Source organism: Brassica napus, chromosome C1, assembly GCF_020379485.1.
Source record: "Brassica napus cultivar Da-Ae chromosome C1, Da-Ae, whole genome shotgun sequence".
NCBI classification, from domain to species: domain Eukaryota; kingdom Viridiplantae; phylum Streptophyta; class Magnoliopsida; order Brassicales; family Brassicaceae; genus Brassica; species Brassica napus.
The window spans coordinates 40,571,007-40,592,393 of NC_063444.1; the positions used below are offsets into that span (position 1 = coordinate 40,571,007).

The window sequence follows — 21,387 nt, forward strand, 5'->3', positions numbered from 1 at the left end:
AATTGACGTGTTTGGATGTAAAATTTATATATAAAAATCCAAATACTTAAATACCTTTCAATACAAAACATAATGAGTTTTATATTAATTCTTATTATTATTTAATATTTTAACAGTAAAATCATGTTTTTTTCGTCAAATTTGCAATAACGTTTTTCTCACAAAACGATTAAATGCTTAAATCTTGTATTTTCACGAAAAATGCTAAATTATACTTTCACGCAAAAATCATGATAGATTAATTATCAGGGTATAGGGAACCCCCACCTTGGACTCTGAGGCGATGTGTTGTTTTACGCGTCATGAAGTTGTTAAGTAATATGTATCTGTACGTGATAAGAGCGTAAAAATAGTCTGTGTAGCTAGGATTAAGATGTGCAAGTCGCAGGCCACCTCGAGATGTGACATGTGGCGGATCTAGAAAATATTTGGAGTGGAGGAAAAAAAATAATTAATTAATAACTAATTTTTTAGTTTTAATATAAAATATGTTATATATATTTAAATTCAAATAAAATTTTTAGAAAAAAATAGTCAAATAATTTGACTAAAATTATTTTTATAACTAAAAGAAGCAAAAGAGTAAACCCACTAACACAATGGAATGAAAGAAATGTAGGAACTTAAAATATTTAAAATGAAATAGTTTTTTTTTGTAAACAACATATTCAGATTCATATTGACTCTGAAAACCAAAAAGGGAGCTCCGCATCCATGTGGACCACGAAAGACAGTTGTTTCCTGGCACTGTGTGCTAGGCTATCCGCCTTTGTATTGTGCGTTCTCGATATATGAATGATTTCTGAGTTTAGAAAACTTTCTTTCGGGGTCTTGAGATCTTCCAAGTAAACTGCAAAAGTTGGCCATTCTTCTGGTTCTGAAACCATCTTCACCAATTGAGAACAATCCGTTGTAAATGTGACTTGAAATTGACGTAAGTTCCTCATACATTGCATTGCCCAAAGAAGTGCTTCCATCTCCGCATGCAAGGGAGACAGACTAGCCCTGACATTTCTTTCCCCCATCAAACCATCAAAAACTTCTATAGTACAATACCAACCTTGTTCAGCCAAAAGCTCATTCTCTTTCCAAGAACCATCTGAAAAACACCACCAGCCGGGAATTGACGGTAGAGGCTCTGCCTCTGTATTTGGTAATGTCCTCTGCATCTTCAGTCCATGTGCTTTAGCCCATAGAGTTGACTCTGTTTCTGCTAGGCCAAGGGTATCTCTTGGATCCATATCCAAATTACTGAAAACTTTATTATTTCTTGCTTTCCAGATATACCATAGTATCCACGCAAATTGATGATCTTCCAACTTCGGGGTAACTCTAAAAAAAATGGTCCATATTTGTAAAGAGTTCATTGGTTGGAAAGATTGCAGGATTGGACGGTATTTTTGATAACCTCCAAACCTGAATCGCTAGGGGGCATTAGAAGAAGACATGGTTAATTGATTCTTCTTGAGCTTCGCATCCGGCACAACATATTTCTCCTTGTATTCCTCTTGCTCGCAAATTCTTTTTCACCGCTATACACCCTGATACCAGTTGCCATAAGAAGTGTTTTTTCTTTGGTGGACATCGTACTGACCAGCAAAACGCCTTCAAAGTATCAACTGTGGGTCCAAACACTTTCGGTGGTTTTTCTTTATCTGGGTAGACCCGTTCCACCTGATAACCTGATTTAACCTTGTATCTCCCATTCTTTGTGAAATGCCATCCATCTCGATCTACCACTTGAGTCCTACTCAATGGTATACTTTATATTATTTTCACATCCTGGGGATCTACCAAAGCCCGAATAGCCTGCGAGTTCCAAGTTCGCGAAGCAGAATCTATGAGAGAGTCCACTGTAAGGTCTGGATAGGTATCATGTTGATTTTTAGTTGTTGGTCTCAGGCGAGTGGTTGGGAGCCATGGGTCATTCCATACAGATATAGATGATCCTGATCCCACCCTTTTGATTAGTCCTTTGCTTACCAGAGATCTAGCTAAACAATACTCCGCCAACCATAAGACGGAGAGTATGATCGGATCGGCTCCAGGGGTGAGACATTCTTGTAGTACCGTCCTTTGAAGACTCGTGAAAATAATGTGTTTGGCTTTTCTATTAATCGCCATAACTGTTTGCCGAGCATCGCCGTATTAAAATCCGTGATATCTTTAAAGCCCAAACCTCCTTCATCCTTACTTTCGCATACTTTGTCCCATGATTTCCAATGCATACCTTTTTTACTTTCCCCTGGGCTCCACCAAAAATATGCTACCGTGGTCGTCGATTTCTTCATGATTGCCTTTGGTAATCGATAGCAAGACATGACATGATTTGGTAAGGCCGTTACTACTGATTTTATGACCACTTCCTTGCCTCCTTTTGAGAAAAAAGTAAAAGTCCATCCATTGATCCTATTATTTAACCGATCCCGCGTGAAACTAAAAACTTATCTTGGAATCTCCAAGATTTTCTGGCAGTCCCAGATAAGATCTCATGCCCCTACAATATGTATACCCAAAATGTCTCTCATCTCCTGTCGGTTGGCTTCCTCAATCTTATGTCCAAATTGAATGGACGATTTTTGGAAGTTAATAAGTTGACCCGAGACCTCTCATATTCCTTTAAAATCCTGATAATTGTTTGACATTCCTCCTTTTGTGCCTTGCAAAAGAAAAGACTATCATCTGCAAAGAGCAGATGAGATATCGATGGACATGCTATGGCTATCTTCATTCCCGTTAAATGTGTCTCTCTCTCAGCCTTCTTGATGTTCGCAATTAAGGCCTCGGTACACATAATGAAAAGATATGGAGATAAAGGATCTCCTTGACGTAAAATGAAATAGTTGTTGAATGAAAATAAATGAGGAATAAACCCTAAAAACAAACGTGAGAAAAATAATGAACGGTAAAACTTGGACAAACAAAAAAAAAATTCAGAAAGTAAAACTACTAAGGTAGAGGGGGCATAAAGAATCGAACCTTACCACAGTGGGGGCATAAATAGGATTTGAACCAAATAAGCTACATATTCTTTGTAAACCCTTAAGCACTTAAATTTACTTATACATTTTACTGGGGGCAGCTGCCCTTTTGCTGGATAAGATAGATCCGCCCCTTGATGTGACCATCGTGGCTGAGGCATGGGCATGTTTGGTGACTTGTTCGTGTTACATAAAAATAATACAAAGTATTTCTTGGAATGATTGGTTGGCTCATTATCAGGGTAACTTAAATGTTTGGAAATGTCGAGTTACCTTCGACCAACAAGAAGGGACTTTAGTATTTCGAGAAAAAGAGGAGTTTATTGCTCGTCGGAGGATTAGTTCAAAGGTGTTTTATTAGATCGGTAAATGGTTTGATCACAAATAAGAAAATAGACGAAGGAAATAAGTTGGTGCTCAGAGAGCTTTGGCCGGGAAAGTACAAGTCGGCGAGAATACAAAAGAGTAAAACCCTAGTTTTTAGCCGCCAAGGATGTATAGATGTTCGGATCCCGTTCCTCTCTCTTCTCTTTATATAGGCGAACTCCTTCTCTCACCCTGCCCTAAATCGATTCGTCTGAATGGACTTGGTCTTCTCCGGCCCAATAGTCGAGCCGAGCAATCTTCTTCCGGGCCAAACTGATGCAACTTCTTGATGAAGCCGAGTGAAGCAGAGCCGCAGCCGTCGCTTGGTCGGGAGCCGCATACCTAAGCTGACATCTTGGGCAGACCAAGTCTTCTATTTTATGGGCCTTGTGAAAGGAGACAATCTATCTCCTACAGTAAATTTCCCTAGTTCACTTGTGAGAGGTGCAACCGGTCTCAGTGAATTTATGGAACCAGGTTAAAAAATAGAAGATTTGGATCGGAACTCAAGAGTGATTTCGTATTTTTCTCGGGATGGCATCTTACATTACTCGGGTATCGTACGAGCTACTGCTATCATCGGCGGTTGACCGACCGAGCAAATACAAGCGAGGAGCGTATTCCTTAAGGTGGAGCATTGTCGCTAGCCAAGGTATGGCCGATCTCTATAAATTTGTAGGATCAGATGATGAAGAGAATATTTGGGTCTGAGTCCCGGGAGAAGGACCCTGAGTAGAAATATCGATATGACCCGTTGCTTGAGCGCGGAAACTCTATAATAGAGATATGTTTGTCTGCAGTATATTCCTTTATTTTCTCTTTTAAAAGATAATATTTTTGATATATTATTTTTAGTTTTACAAATAATACCTTTTATTTGTGAAATTTATTAATTAACACAATTATTTGAACATTTCATAAAATTATTATATTATTTAAACGAAATATTTTTAAAAACTATTATGTACATAATGGTATAATTTTATTTATATAAAAGGTGTATTTCACAAAAAATATGTTTTTTTTATTGTAGATATATGCTATTTTTTCTTTCTAAAATATAGAAGTGAAAATAGTAATTTCTATTTTAGAAGAAAAAATAGAAGTGGTTAGAATGAATTTTCCTCTATTATAGAATTTACCGTTAAAAATAGCTATGGAATTGGAGATATCTAAAGATATATTTAAAACAAATGTCTATCAATTAATTTATGGGGTTTTTTTTTTAACTTTGAGTTTGAAAAAGAAAAGGAACAAGGTACATCTATAGTTCATACTTCATACCCAGCTGCCATCACAGCAAAACAAATTCCGTAGCCACGCTGGATCTCCATGTGCTACATAACATTGAAACCGATGCTCTAGAGTAACACTCCTTGCAATTTTAAACGCTGGAACTACATATGTTAACATGGGTAATTACCCATGGGTTTACCTAGATGTGTCAAAATGGGTACAGTTAATGGATCAATCCAAACCAATCCAAACTATGGATCTTAGTAGATAGAATAAGTGGATACAAATAGATTAATGGATTAAATGGATTAATGGATTTAGTGGATTGAGTTAAAATGGTTTGAATTGTAATGGATAATGACTTATCTATAACCAAACCAATAAAAATTTATAACAAACAAAAATTCAAATCAAATATATAAAACAAAAAATAACCAAACCAAGTTTCTAAACCAATTTTACTACAGCAAATTTTATTTATTTTTTCATATATAAAACTAAATTTTAATAAACTAAATCTAGCCCAATTATTCACATATATATATAAAAATTTGTTAACACCCAATTTTTCATATATAAAACTATTATATGTGTTGCCAAAAAAAATATATTTTATGTTGACTTTTTAATAAGACAAATTTAATCATAAATTTTGCCAAAATCATAAAATCAAAATTTCCATCGAATGTCTAAATTGGATATTTTTCATCAAAACGCTAAATCTCATTTTACCACATAAACGACAAAATTATGTTTTCCTGCCAAAACCGCAAAGTCTTGTTTTCTCGTCAAAATCATAAAATCGTATTTTTCGCCAAAACCGCAAAGTCATGTTTCCCGCCCAAATCGTAAAATCGAGTTTTTCCGCCAAAACAGTAAATTTGATTTTTTCGCCCAAATCGTAAAATCGAATTTTTCTGCCAAAACCGTAAAATCGATTTTTCCCGCCAAAACCGTAAAATTGAGTTTTCAGCCAAAACCGCAAAGTTGTATTTTTCCGCCAAAACCGTAAAATCAAGTTTTCCCGCAAAAACCGTAAAACTGAGTTTTCCCGCCAAATCTTTTTTTTCTCGCCAAAAGGGCGATATTGTATTTTTCGACCAAAACCGTGAAATCGAGTTTTCCTGCCAAAATAGAAAAATCGAGTTTTAGGCCAAAACCACAATATTGTATTTTTCGGTCAAAACCGTGAAATCGATTTTCTAGCCAAAACCGTAAAATCGAGTTTTTTCGCCAAAACCGTAAAATTGAGTTTCCCGCCAAAACCATAAATCAAGTTTCCCGCCAAAACCGAAAAAATAAGTTTTCCCGCCAAAACCGCAAAATTGAGTTTTCCGGCCAAAACCACAAAATTGAGTTTTTCTGCCAAACCCACAAAGTCGAGTTTTTACACCAAAACCGTAAAATTGAGTTTTTCCTCCAGAACTGGACCTCCAAAACTGGAAAATCTATTTTCCTGCCAAAACGGAAAAATTGAGGTTTCCCGCCAAAGCGTAAACTTGAGTTTTCTTGACAAACCTGAAAAATCGATTTTCCTGTCAAAACAGTAAAATTGAGTTTTCCCGCCAAAGACCGTAAAATTGAGTTATCCCGGCAAAAATTTTGTTTTCCGTCACAACTGAAAAAAAAAATTTTCCCGCCTAAACCACTAAATCGTATTTTCTCGTGAAAACCGTAAAACTGAAATTACTGCTAAAACCATAAAATTGAGTTTTCCCGTCAAAACCGTAAAATTGAGTTTTCCCGCCGAAACCGCAAAATCGTGTTTTCCGCCGAAACCGCAATATTGTATTTTCCGGCCAAAACCGTAATATTATGTTTTCTCGCCGAAACTGTAGAATTGTATTTCCGCTAAAAAAGAAAATCTTGTTTTTCCGCCAAAATGTTAAATATAGTTTTCTCACTAAAATCACAAAATTATATTCCCTGCTAAAAACATAAAATTGTTTCTATCACCAAAACCATATAATTGTATTTATCAAAAGTCTAAGTATTCTTTTTGTTTTCAGCCCCAAAATAATATTTTTTACTTAGCAACCATTTAAGGTATAAAATTATTGTTCATGGGTTAACCATTAAAACCATTAACTCACTAACTTAAATGAGTTATTGACTGACCCAAACCCATATAAGCTTAAAACTATTTGGATATGATTTGGTTTGGGTTGGTTTACCCATTTTGACACCCATAGGTTTACCCAAACCCACTAATAATGGGTTGGGTTTTTACCTGTCTAAAATTAATTGGGTTAACCATGGGTAAAAAAATTTTAAAACCCGTATTTATGTTCGGTAAATACAAAAGGCTAATGGTGTACCCATGTGTTTTCAATTATATTATTATATTTTCACAATTTTAATTAAATTATATAAAATTTGCAAAAATGTTCTTTCCCCGGAAACAAAAACGAATTTTCCCACCAAAATAAAAAAAAAAATCATTTTCCGCCAAAACCGTAAAAATGATTTTTTTCTCTGAAACCAAAAAATGAGTTTTTCTACCGAAACCGAAAATAAGTTTTTCCGCCAAAACCGTAAAAACGAGTTTTTCCGCCAAAACCGTAAAAATAAAATTTCCCGCCAAAACCGTAAAAACGATTGTTTCCGCCACAATCGAAAACGAGTTTTTCCGTCAAAATTGGAAAAAGAGGTTTCCCGCCAAAACCACAAAATAAATTTCCCGCCAAAAACCGTAAAATTAATTTTCCCGCCAAAAAATGCAAAAACTAGATTTCCAGCCAAAACCGTAAAAAAAAGTTTTCACGTCAAAACCGGAAAGATGAGTTTTTATGCAAACTGCAAAACGAGTCTTTCCGCCAAGACCACAAAAACAAATTTACCGACCAAAAACTGTAAGAAAAAGTTTTCTCACTAAAACCACAAAACAAGTTTTCCCGTCAGAACCGTAAATAAATTTTCCCGCCAAAACGAGGTTTAGTGCTAAAACCACAAAATAAGTTTTCCTGTCAATATTGCAAAATGCTTTTTTTTGCCTCAAAAGCGAATTTTTCTGTTAAAACAAGTTTTTCCTATAAAACTGCAAAATCTTGTATATATATTAAAGCTCACATAAATGATATTAATACGATTAGATTCTCCTGCGTGGAGCTTCCGGTGAAAATACGATTTGATTAAATGATTCCACAATCTTCTACTTTCGATTTCGTATCTCACGCTAACGTCTCGCGTCGCCTCTTCTGTCCTTGTTGCTCCAATGCGCACGGCCTGATTGTCTTCTCCGATGGATTCTCGAGGTGGAAGACTAGAGTTCATGTGACTAATGCGAGCTCGAAGAAGGTTGCAACAGGTCTCGTAGCTGATCGGCTTTCTAATGAATTCGAAGGCGAACAAAAATCTGAACGAAGCAGCTTCACTAGCTTCAGAGAAGACCCGAAACCTACAGCTCCTTGGGTTGGAGCAGCGTCATGGGCTTTTATATCACTTCCAAAGATCAAATTTGAGCTGGCACCATTCCGATTGTTTAATCTAATGGGTATGTGTTAGTCATGATCTTCTGTTGCTTTCTCGTATCCCATTTAATTATGCCACATCTTTTCATATATATCTTATTAAAGAGTGGATACACTATCTTTTGTTTCGTGAATTTTTTGAGTTGTAAAATATGCAGTGGTTATGCTACTAACTATTGCTTAATAATGTGGAAGACACATCCCATTTAATTGAAAAGGAAGTGCAAGAGTAATTGCTCATATCGTTTTCTTCATTTTGCATGAATGCTTCGGGATGATAATATCAGGAATTCCTGTTCTATCAATGCAAGTCTTATTATGGCTGTCTCCATGCATCTTGTTTGCTAAACTTAGCTGTTTTTTATTTTCAACAAAGAGTTCAATACTGCATTTGCTTAAGTGCTTCGTACATAAAAAGTGGTTCCCTGTTCAGATGAGGTATACAGTTGTAGAATTAAGCATATGTTTTTTTGTTTTCCTTTTCTTCTGTGAATTTTGGGGACATAAACTTTAAGTTGCAATTCTGTATAATTTCGAGCATATGCTGGTATTCGTTTTAGCTTTTTCTCTCTGTTGGTTGTTTACCCTCTTCGATGTTTTGATATATATCAGTTGCTTGCCTCTTTTCTCGGCTTCATCTCTTCTAGGTTCTTGACCAAACTACTGACAGAAGATTTGCCTCGATTATTTGTCCGCCCAAAGAAAAATTGTCCTGGATTTCCAGAAAGGAAAAGGAAAAGCTGTTGGACCTATTTCAGAGGACCTAAAATCTGGAGATTTTGTTGGAGAGCTGTCTGTTACTCTTGTAAATGCCCAGAAACTTCCATACATGTTCTCTGGTAAATTATACTCCTTCCACATCTTCCTTCTTTAATTCATTATTTTCTGACACTCTGTGTTGTTTTAGGGTCTATATATACCCACAAGTCCATTTGAATTCGTTGAGAAATAAAAACCAGCTATCTGTATGCATTCATCACATGTACTGAAGTCTTCATCACTTTACTTTTTCCTTCATTCAGCACATTTTGTTGGATAATTGATAACAGGTAGAACGGATCCATATGTTATTTTACGAATGGGTGATCAAGTTATCCGGAGTAAGAAGAACAGTCAAAACAGTATTGGGGCTCCTGGTCAGCCAATCTGGAATCAGGTGAACTGCTTAAAATATCTCAATGGCCTATCTCTGTGGTGAATTAGTTCTTGTCAAATTGCCAAAATTTAATAGAATGTTTCTGTATTATATATTATCAGGATTTCCAATTCCTTGTTTCAAATCCTAGAGAGCAAGTATTACAAATTGAAGTCAACGACTGTCTGGGATTCGCTGATATGGCTATTGGTACCGGACAGGTAAATCATCTTTCTTTCTTTTTTTCGTTTTTTCTTGTTTGTAATCTGCATAAGACAAGCTTGATATGTTATAGCAAATGACTTGTCAAGATGATGATCGCCTACTTCATTCTCAAGCTTTTTCATGTTTTAAGTGTCTCCTTCTCTATAACTCTGCTTAGTGCTTAATATCAACATAAATTACATAATAGAAGAACCCAGTTTCATCTTATTACTCTGAGAACTAGCACTAATGCTGACAAGATTGCAGCTAGCTTTTAGTTTATGATGTAAAGACTCTGTAACTGAATGAGTAAGAAAAATAATCAGTTGCTGCAGTGACAATGCCTTGTGTATAAGTAATACGTGGAATTATGCGAGCATGTCACACCTCTTTTCAAAAGTTTGCGTCTCATAGCTCAGGTTATACATATTATCGTTTGTTGATCTTCTTGTCAGTATACAAAGGGCAACTTGATTCACTTAGCTATTCTTGACATAATTCCAATTTCCAGCTTTTATGCAACTAATTCACATATCCCTACACAAAAATCTGACAGCACATATATTTATTGATGCTGTAGCTTTAGTAGTCAGCCTCTGCTCTAATAAATTGTTATCAGGCGACTGATTGGTTGTTCACCTATTAGTCTTCTCTGCATTAAACACCAGGAAACGGTGCTGAATCCTGAATATGATATATTCTGTCCGGTAACCTTATTACTTAATAGTACATCCAGGTTGACCTTGGATCACTGCCAGATACGGTTCCTAAAGACTGAGTAGTTGTTTTACGAGACGGTTGGAGTTTGTTTGGAAAGGGATCTGCTGGAGAGTTACTATTGCGGCTTACATACAAAGCATATGTGGAGGATGAAGAAGATGAGAAACGCAATGCAAAAGCCACTATTGCATATGCATCCGATGATGAAATGTCTTGATTCCGAAGAACCTAGCTCATTCGTGCAGAATGACAAGATTCCTTCTGATAATCTTAGTCAAAGAGTTGTTTATGAATGTGCTGTCTGCATTAATTTTCAGCGAGGACTTTCAAGGTATAGTTTCATCAGAGGCTGGGAGCAAACGTTATGAAGATGAATCCAGCATGTCACCGGTACCTTCAAAGACTGGAGAGAATTCAAAATCTCAACCGGAAGATTCTGGCAATGGGCGCATTTCAGGTTTGGAAGTGAAAAATGTGAATTCTGATAGACGTTCTGCTGATGATGGAGGTATATCGAGACTGTCGTATAACTATTTTGCTTCTATTGTTGCTTGGTCTAAAACTATTAAACTTCCTAATTTCAGGGTTAGCATTGTTGTGGTTCGGTGTAATTACTTCTCTATTGGTGCTCGTTTCTATCAATATGGCCAGCTCAAGTATCTTCAACCCGTGACATGGTGTTGTGTGGATCACTAGCGACTTCTTTTGCCGAAGTAATTATCTCAACCTAGAAATGGAAATTTAGTACGTTCTGTCTATTGCTGTCAAATATCAGTTGAATTCATTTGAGTAGATAATATAGTTGAGAAGCAGTCTTGCAATCATTTCTGGAACCACGCTACCGTTTTTCCTTGGATTTTTGCTGGCATAGTTTCCTTTTTGGTCTTTCCTATTAATAATGATACTCAAAAAAAGAGTTGTCATTGTCAGTTAGATAAAACTATTAATGGAAGTTGAAAATGAAGAACCAACGTTTCTGTGACTGAGGAACCTAGAAAAGAATGTGGTGTTTTGTAAAAGATTGTGCGATTTACTCAATGCTGGTGGAGTCTCTATTCTATTTAATATCTCATAGTCCGGTCCAAATATTTCCAGCTCTGCTGTTTGCATGTATTAGTGTTCCATTGTTGATTGACTGACCAACGCCTCTTAATGGCAGGTTGGTTAATTTTATCTTCTCGTCCTTAGAGATGGCTTATAACGAGGTCTCAGTTTTGTGTTTACATTCTAATGCCGTTGTATGCACTAGAAGAGGGCACTTATTGGCGGCGGAAAGTTTTAATAGGATATAGTTCACCCAATCTCCTACAACTATGAATCAACGTGTATACCGGTGGTTTTTATAGTAAAATTATTTTCCATTCAAATAAAATTTATCTTTTCTGCAAGGCGACGATTCTGTTTACTATAACACGTAGCACAATGACGCTTGCTATTATCAGTTACCAGCTTGTAGGCTTTGAGAAAAGCGTTCTACTGGGAACTTGTTGGTAGGAGTTTCATATTGGAAGTAGGGATAATGATGCCAGGGGCAGACGTACTCACAACGGTATGGGGTCACGTGTCCCCTACTGATTTTTTTTTTCCATAAAGTAGGATAAATTAATTTAACTAAACAATGTTAGTTTACTGAAGAAAACTGAAAATGTGTCCCCATCAAAAAATTTTTTTTGCTGCTTTTAATGTTTTGCCCCCATTTAAAAACGTTTCTAGATCTGCCCCTGAATGATGCTCAGTTTAGTTTTGTCCATTTTTCAGATACAACACCTGTAATATACTCTGCCATGGATGTGCTTTTCTGGAGGAGCAAAAGTCTAAACAAGGTACATTTTGTTTTCTATCTCCTTTCTTCTTCCTTTTTTGAATTGTTTATTGGCTTTTTTTAAGTTCTTCATGGCTCTCAAATAGCTAACCTCTGTAAGGACTCATTTCTTCCCAATCTTCTTATCACCTCTCTCAACTTCTTACTATTTCAAGATACCGAAGCTTGAAAATTGCTTGCTTTTATTGTGTTTCAAATAGCATTTTACAACCCGCAAACGAACGGAAAGAACGTGGTACACTATATATATATATAGCTAATATCTATGATTGCTTCTCTTATTTTTCCTGGCGTTTGCGGTTAACAATTTGTGATATTCTAAAATTGAAAATGCAAACACAAACTTGTAAATAACAATTTTATTACTGCCATACATGCTGGATAATCAGACTGGACTATGTTGATTTATCAGGTGTAAAGCCAAACCAAGCCATAGGCGCAAAAAAATTTCCCACACTGAGTAGGTCATGGTCATTAACACTGGATAAGTAGTAACATAAGACCGTCTCTTATGAAAAGCCACAAAAACTAAAAAAGATCTGTTGCTGGAATGATTGATATTGTTACTGCTAGAATCATGGTTATATAATGTTTAAACAAACCAAAACACAAAACTTACAGTATAAAATCATAATCGTGTTTAAGTGTATTACTTAATAGCACGATTAGATCTACGCTTAGAAGGATAAATGCAATCAAAGAAATACGTAAAATAACTTAGTGTCAGTAAACTAAACAGTAATCGTGGGTGCATTAAATAAAAGCTTAGTGTCAGTAAATTAAACAGTAATCAATGATAAAGAAAGTGATTAAATAAGTGAGAAAAATTACAGAGGAGAATTATTATTAGTCCTCTATCTCCGTCTATTCTGAAAGGTAAGATGTTTAGAATCATTTTTATGTTTCAATATATAAGATATTTTTATCTTTAGGTATTTTAAGTTTATCAAAAACTGTGTAGCCAATCAAATTTAATAGTTCTATTTTGTAATTGGTCGAATAATTTTTATTTTATAATTTTAATGATATAGGTAAAAAGTAATTTTCTTAACAAGAGGGAATATTATTTTGGGTAAATACAAAAGAAGATTATATTACCAAAAAGAAATGAGGAAGTAACATTAACATCACGTGAAGGCGTTGAGATCACACGTCATGACATGTGGTGGACAGTGCTTGTTTGTTTTCACCGACCTCTCTTCGGTTTCTCCGTTCTCTTTTGTCTTCTTCCTTCTCATTTTATTATTTTTAATCACACTCACTTTACTACAATATTTCTGTAATATAAAAACGTAAGATCTTTAGTAAATTATAATACTTTCTTTTCATATATTGAAACTACGAGATTGAAAGGAGGAATGATCCTTTGAAGACAGTGTTTATTCACTATGCGCTCCCGTTACTTGGGCTACTGGTTATTCTGACCTTTGTCTAGTTAATGGAACTACCACGTAAATTTAATATCCCCTATATATTATTCGTGAAACATTACGACTTCTTTTTATAGTCACGTGTCATCACTATAATGATTATTAAAATAATTAGAGAAATATGTTGGTCCATCTAATTATATAATAAATTTTTTATTAAACTAACTATAAATTCATTATTAATGTCATTTATTATTTCTTTAAATAAAGATTACGGAATTTCCTAATGTGGCTAAAGTATATATGACAATTAATGATTTTGAATAATAAAGTTCTAATAAAAAAATAATGTATCTTCTATCAAATTTGTTTAATTTTAAACTATTAAAATAATTTAAGAAAATCACAATAACCATATTATAAAAATTTAGATTTTTCTGTATATGTTATATTTTGAATTTTAAAAAACTACTATAAATTACTAAAACTGTTAAAAGTCTCACATTCAAATTTTGCGATCCATTGTTTAAATTTTTTGTTATGACAAAATACAAATGATTACAAAATCATATAAATAAAAGTCTAATTTAATTAATCATTAAGATTTAAAATATATATGTATATATATCATTCTAAATTAAACTATAAACCATATTGAATAAATAAATATTTTAATTTTAAAATTTACTTTGAATAATTTTTTTTGATAAAAGTTTTGAACTAACATTGATAATTGTTTTTAAATTATAAATTATTAAAATTATTAATCCCACAAAGAAAATTTTGTTATCAGTAATTTAAAGTTTTTGCTATTAAAGATGCACATGATAAAAAAAATATATGAGTAGAATTTAATAGACATTAATATTAAAAATATACTATGTATGTTAATATCATATAAATTTAATTACATATCCTATCAAAATTTTTAAAAAAATTGTTTGGATTAATAAAATAGATTTATATGTTCGTACCAATTTAATTATATATGTAATAGTTACTGACTTTTAATTATTCAATATATATTTATTATTTCATAATATGTAATAACATATAATAAATAAAATAATATATATATATATATATAATGTTTATTCCGCGAAAGACCGAATATTAATCTAGTACAGAATTAAATTGACAATGACATTTTTTTGTTGATCATGGGGGCACGTATTGTTGCACTGGATCAAATAGTAATGTCATGTATTGGATATCCCTAAACTATATTTGCGAAATGATTTTGCCACATATCTTTTTTACAATTAATTTCACAAAACAAATATGACATGGCTTCCAAAAAAATTTGACATGAATAATTTCATTTAATGTTGATTTATATTTTTGGCAAACTTACTAGAATACAATAATAATTCATATATTACATTTAATATTGATATTTCTTTTTGGTAAACTTTTTTTAAATATGGTAATAGGGCTTACATCATCTATAAAATAAATATATTTATATATAACATTTTAAATTTCGAACTGTTATTATTTTTTTTAATTTTACAATTTGTATTACTAAAGATTTCAAAATTTTCTACAATTTCTTAAAAATTTAAATATCTAATCGTAAAATCATTAGTTTTTTATATATCTACAAATTTTATAAATATTGTTTAGGGTAAATTTTTGATAATTATACAATTTTATATCATTTTTATTAGTTTTATGCAAATTGATTTAATATATATCAAATCTATATTAAATATTAGTAAGAAAATAGTAAAATATATAATATTTAATAAAATTTAATTTTAAATATATATTAGATTTAAAAAAATTATTACCGCACCATATCCAGGAAAACACCTAGTATATTGTATAAATACAAAATTTCGGGCTGTCATAACAAAAAGTGTCTATTATGTAAACATCGGTATCCCCATTTCCTTGTACGTTATGCAATATACCAATATTTGGAGATAAGAAATTTCAATTATTGGAAAAAGAACAAAAATGGTTTGGTGTTTCCATGATTATGACCGACCAACGAACCAAATTTCATTTTCTAAAATTGTTTATTAGTATATTTGCATTCAAAATACGAGGAAACATAACTTGTCAAAGAGTGAATCAAATTTAACGGACGTCAAAGTCCAACATTTCCCTATAGTTGTTTTGCATTATCAATATGGCTTGGGTTTTTAAACGTGAGTGTTTATGGTTGGCAGTGGCACTTTTAAAAATCTTTTATGAGATTTTGCAAGACCTGGAGTTCCTTCTCTTTTTTTCTTCTTTAATTTGAGGATAAGACTAAAAAATATGTTATGTTTACCTTTACAAAAGAATTGTTGAATATTTTCCTATTTGTATATAAAAATAAAGAAATAAATACTCATGGCCTATAATGAAATTGTCCTTGTAAATAAAGTATATTCAGTTTTTGCCTTTTTGGTTGATTGTCGTTTTTACTATAAGATGTTTATTATTTTGAAACGTTAATTTAAATTCATATCCACTAAATATCCAACACAATTAAAAAAAAACTAAAATGAAACATAGCTTAATCAGTATGTTAAACTGAAATTTAGAAAAAGAGTCAACGAAATTATCAAAAATATAATATGGTTTTGGATTGGTTAATAGTTCTGATTTATAGTATAATTTTTTTAAAAAAAAATTAGCCATTTTGGTTAAGTTTTTTTTTATCAATTAGAATTATAATTTTTGTAAGATTTAGACTTGCATATTTAAAATTAACATTACACAAAATAAACTGAACTAATTAAACTAAAATAGAACTATATCTGAGTATATTTTATCAAAATATCTTTTCATTTATTTTTGGTGTTGTTATATTTATGATAGATTTTGTGCTAATAAATCAAAAACCAATTACATCATCCCATCAAAACATAATTACCAGAAAAAATACAAAAGTCAAAGACTTTTGCTTAACTTTAGATATTGGCACATTGGCATAATTTAGATACTAATTAATTGCATTCTATCTATTTTCGGGAAAATATTAAACATTTTAATAAAATAATGGGAAATCACCTTGTTTTGTTCAATAAATACAAGAGAATCATGCTCCTCACATTTTTTTTATTTTATAAAGACAATCCCTTCTCACCATTCATACACTTTCACTTCTGTATCTCCTTCGGATTCTTAAGGTAATCTCTTCCCCTCTCAGTCACTGGTTTATCTTTTAGTTTCTTAGATCTCTCTAACTTTGTTGATAGTTGCTACATACCACAAGTGAACCATGTCGGTTTTGATTCCTCTGTCTTCAAACTTCAAACAAAGTTGCAGAACCTGCTCACCATTTTTATATCTTTTGGTGGTAGAAAATAGACATTGATTGGCTTTGTAGGAAGTCTAGATGTTCAGATCTAAAGACTTAAAACCAAAACTGAAACTAATTTATAGAACATAATTAGAGGTCTTACCTGGTAATGACCCTGGCCATTATACCAGAGGTCCTAGTTGAAGTTAACGCTAGGACAAAACTAATTTACATGTTGTGGTTTCGGGTCTGGGGATTAAAGGGTTTCGACCCGAACCTCCAGGTATTTAGAAAAAAATAATTACAGAACATAAACTGCATGTCTCTTTGTCTGTTGAGTAGATTACAGTCACTATAATGTTTACAAGGACTTGTTTTTTTTGTTTCTTGTGTGTTTGATGCAGTAAGGAGAGGAATCTCAAAGTAATGGCGGATCTTAAGGCACCGCTTGTGAGGCCAAAGAGGAAGAAGACATGGGTCGATTACTTCGTCAAGTTCAGATGGATCATCGTCATATTCGTCGTCCTCCCAATCTCAGCCACACTCTACTTCCTCATCTACCTCGGCGACATGTACTCAGAGTCCAAATCCTACGAGCAGCGCCGCAAGGAACACGACGAGAACGTCCTGAAAGTCATCAAACGCCTCAAGCAGAGGAACGCAGCCAAGGACGGGCTCGTCTGCACCGCACGCAAGCCCTGGATCGCCGTGGGGATGAGGAACGTCGACTACAAGAGAGCTCGCCACTTCGAGGTCGACCTGGGGGAGTTCCGCAACATCCTAGAGATCAACAAGGAGAAGATGATCGCTAGAGTCGAGCCTCTTGTCAACATGGGACAGATCTCTCGCGCCACCGTCCCCATGAACCTCTCTCTGGCTGTCGTCGCTGAGCTGGACGATCTCACCGTTGGTGGACTCATTAACGGATACGGTATTGAAGGAAGCTCTCACCTCTACGGTCTCTTTGCAGACACTGTTGAGGCTTACGAGATTGTCCTAGCTGGTGGGGAGCTTGTACGTGCCACTAGAGATAATGAGTATTCAGATCTTTTCTACGCGATCCCTTGGTCGCAAGGAACTCTTGGACTCCTTGTTGCTGCTGAGATCAGGCTTATACCGGTTAAGGAGTACATGAGGCTCACTTACATACCGGTCAAGGGAGATCTTCAGGCCTTAGCACAAGGCTACATGGACTCTTTCGCGCCCAAAGATGGAGACGAGTCAAAGATCCCTGACTTTGTCGAAGGCATGGTTTATAATCCGACAGAAGGTGTGATGATGGTTGGGACATACGCGTCTAAGGCAGAAGCCAAGAAGAAAGGGAACAAGATCAACAATGTGGGATGGTGGTTCAAGCCGTGGTTCTACCAACACGCGCAGACCGCGTTGAAGAAGGGGCAGTTTGTTGAGTACATCCCAACGCGTGAGTACTATCACAGGCACACGAGGTGTTTGTACTGGGAAGGGAAGCTTATCCTTCCTTTTGGTGATCAGTTTTGGTTTAGGTTTCTCCTTGGTTGGTTGATGCCTCCAAAGGTGTCTCTTCTCAAGGCTACTCAAGGTGAAGCTATTAGGAACTATTACCATGATATGCATGTTATTCAGGACATGCTTGTTCCTCTTTACAAGGTCGGTGATGCTCTTGAATGGGTCCACAACGAAATGGAGGTAACCTTAAAAGCTATATCTTAAAGTTTCTCCGTTTCGGTTGTTTTTATTTCGTTTCTTTTGGTATTTCGGTTTATAAAAATTAACTGCCAAACTAGAACCGTATCTAATTTGGTTTGGTTCGATTTATATCCTATTGGTTTTTGGTTTATTCGGTTTTATACCAAAAATGGAGATAAGTAAAAGCTATAGATAAACAATTTGGGTACGGTTCGGTTTTTTCGGTTTATTAAAATTAATTGCCGGGTTAGAACGACATCTAATTTGGTTTGGTCCGGTTTATATACTATCGGTTTTCGGTTTATTCGATTTTAAACAAAAAAAATCCATAACTATGTTTATCTTTTATATTTTAGATTATATGTTTAGAAATCAGATTTATAAAAACATAAATATATATTCGCCACGGTTGTATCCTTTTCAGGTGTATCCCATTTGGCTTTGCCCACACAAACTCTACAAGGCACCAATCAAACAACAGATTTACCCTGAACCAGGGTTTGAGTATGAGAAGAGACAAGGAGACACGGATGATGCTCAGATGTACACTGACGTTGGAGTCTACTACGCGCCGGGTCCTGTCCTAAGAGGTGAAGAGTTTGATGGTTCAGAAGCTGTGCGTAAGATGGAGAAGTGGCTGATTGGGAACCATGGGTTCCAGCCTCAGTATGCAGTCTCTGAGCTCGATGAGAAGAGTTTCTGGAGGATGTTTGATGGTGACTTGTACGAGCATTGCCGCAAGAAGTACAGAGCTGTCGGAACGTTCATGAGTGTTTACTACAAGTCTAAGAAAGGAAGGAAGACTGAGAAAGAAGTTAGAGAAGCAGAGCAAGCTCATCTTGAAACAGCTTATGCTGAAGCAGATTAAGTAATGAAAATGAAGTTTGAGAGAGGTGGAGATTTTGTTATGGGTTGTTGTAGTGTGTCGTTTCTTTTGCAATTTGTCTGTTTTCAGTTTAGTGTCTTGATGATGACTTTCGTTGTTGGTTGTTTGGACTTATGGTTTGAATAAATGTTAGATTTTGAGATTTGGATTTTGCTTATGACAACTTTGTTAGAGATGAGCCACGTTTCATATGAATTTGTCACTTAATTTGGTTATGGTTAGAGTGAACCGGGAAAGATGTCACATTGAGGTCTCTAAACCGAGAGCTTCTGCAGTGGGACTAAGAGTGACAGATGATGCCAAGGATTATCCAGACGGCACACGGTTCAAGTTTAGGATGATATCATAAACAAGAAGACACTGAGACTTGATGGGATTTTCAGGACTGTTGTCACATTTGGCTGCAACGGGTGCTTTCTTATGAACTCATCAGAGCTTCTTTACTTAATCTTGTGCATCCACTTTCTTAGTTACCGGTTTTCTCTTATGTGTTTGAAGAAGGTGTGAGCCAGCAAGTGAGATCATGATGTGGCAGTGATGAGAAGGATTAAGGATATGGGCCTCTTGGAAACCTGAGGAAGCAACTGCAACATATATAGGGTCTGAGAAACTAAACTCAGCACTTCTTGTCTGTATCTTTTATGAATCTTGGAGGTCACAGTTTTAATCTTTAGTTACTCATTTGCACAAAGCAGAAGCGTAATACCATCTATCAATAAACACAATGACATTTTTTGCTTCATTTATTATACTTTGGACTTTGGTATATGTTTGAATATGAACAGTTTCAAAATCTTTATGAGACTTTGAAAAACAAACTGGTAAACAAGATTCAGAGATCTAAAGGTTTCTAATTCTTCCTCTTAAGCTCAAGTAGTCTTGACCATCTTTTATGAACAGAAGCTGTATTTGTCTCTCCAACATCTGCAAAAAGAAATATACAAAACCAAACCTCCTTAATCAAAATCCCTTATGAAGAATTAAGAAACAAAACAAACACAAATGTTACTTACAATGCAGTGTAGGTTCCGATTTTTCGCAGGAATCCGAGCATATATCCTATAGTCAGTTTTATTTTTGTCAGTTGAGCTTATGTACATTATGAAAGTTCACTATAGTTGTAGCTGAATCCTCTTACTTTAGCATAAGTTGTGAGCCTGATAGTGTCTTGTACAAGGGAATCAAGATTAGCTTCATATCCAGGTCTCACATATATAACCTACACCGAAACAAAGACTTTACTCATTTCATTCTGTGTTGAAATGCAGTAAAAGAGCTTATGATGTTTCAAGTGAGCTTACAGAAGGGTCATCACCACCAATATCGGGAAGTGTTGAAGCTAGATTCTCCCTACTTGATGGCAAGATCCAAACAGTGAAGGTTGTATCAATCTGGTCACAGACATTTCATCAAAAAACAGATGTTTTCTTGCTCAGATGGCTTCACTTTTTTTTTAAGAATCAAACCGTTATATATATATATACCAGTCGAGGATAAGCAGAGGAGCAAATGCTGCACTTTCTTGAGAAAGACGTTATGATTCTTCCATCTACTGAGAGTCCCATGCTTGCGTGCTATACAAGAAACAACACTATCAAAACCTAAAATGATTTTGGTTTGGGTAAGAGACAAGAGAGAGTCATGCAAGCTCTAATGCTTAAACACTTGTCAATGTAACACATTCATAAAGATACCCTTTGGACGGAGAGATCAACGGCTACACGGGGATTAGTAGGGCCATCATCTTCAACAAGATCTTGGAGGTGAAGATCACGGAGGGAAACATTGTAGTGAGTGTTCCAGCTACCGTTCCATTTTCCTTCAGAAGGAGATAAAGTTATCAGACGCTTCACTGTTCTTGAGTTCCCTCCTCCATTGATTGCTGCCTGCATGTGTTAGTTGAAGGCATTGGGTATGAATAACTAAAATGAGCATCAAAACGAAAAGAATATATATATACTGTACCGAAGAAGAAGAAGAAGGTTCTTGTTTCCTTGAGAGAGAATAAACCGGAAGTAGATGAGGGCGTTGAGATACTTTCTTCTTAGTATTCAGGAGATTTGGTGTGACCAAACAACGTAGAGAGGATGATTCGGCCATGGATTATGATATGATGATTCTCCAGACGGAAGCTCTCTGGTGGTCTGAAACCATGCAACATGTCACCAAACCTTATCCACTATATATATAACACTCTCACCACCACATCTTTTTTGGGCGCTTGACGTGTAACTTTCTCATAAACAAATTTACATATTAAAAAAAACGTTGGATCGTTCAAAAAAAAAAAA

The 21,387-nt window shown here is 34.7% G+C and overlaps 2 protein-coding genes and 1 pseudogene across 3 annotated transcripts; 2 read left to right on the plus strand and 1 right to left on the minus strand.

Moving 5' to 3' along the window:
• Nucleotides 1-7,718: 7,718 nt before the first annotated feature.
• On the plus strand, nucleotides 7,719-11,505 carry LOC106352963 (annotated as a pseudogene).
• A 4,719-nt stretch (nucleotides 11,506-16,224) lies between these two features.
• Nucleotides 16,225-19,238, plus strand: LOC106352962 (delta(24)-sterol reductase). 2 transcript variants are annotated; one of them, XM_048744506.1, is made up of 4 exons: nucleotides 16,225-16,429; nucleotides 16,947-17,263; nucleotides 17,297-18,210; nucleotides 18,635-19,238. In XM_048744506.1, the coding sequence occupies exons 1-4, from the start codon at nucleotides 16,299-16,301 to the stop codon at nucleotides 19,076-19,078; spliced, it is 1,806 nt and encodes a 601-aa protein (XP_048600463.1). In that variant the 5' UTR covers nucleotides 16,225-16,298; the 3' UTR covers nucleotides 19,079-19,238. The 2 variants fall into 2 exon arrangements, with proteins under 2 accessions (XP_048600463.1, XP_013648070.3); XM_013792616.3 differs by having other exon boundaries at nucleotides 16,947-18,210.
• Nucleotides 19,239-19,812: 574 nt separating this feature from the next.
• Nucleotides 19,813-21,297, minus strand: BNAC01G33080D (large ribosomal RNA subunit accumulation protein YCED homolog 2, chloroplastic). Its single transcript, XM_013792617.3, has 7 exons — nucleotides 21,062-21,297; nucleotides 20,791-20,982; nucleotides 20,581-20,670; nucleotides 20,398-20,487; nucleotides 20,235-20,315; nucleotides 20,110-20,155; nucleotides 19,813-20,020 (listed from the first exon to the last, which is right to left on the minus strand). Exons 1-7 carry the CDS (start codon nucleotides 21,194-21,196, stop codon nucleotides 19,947-19,949), a joined length of 708 nt encoding a protein of 235 aa, XP_013648071.1. The 5' UTR covers nucleotides 21,197-21,297; the 3' UTR covers nucleotides 19,813-19,946.
• Between the last annotated feature and the right edge of the window lie 90 nt (nucleotides 21,298-21,387).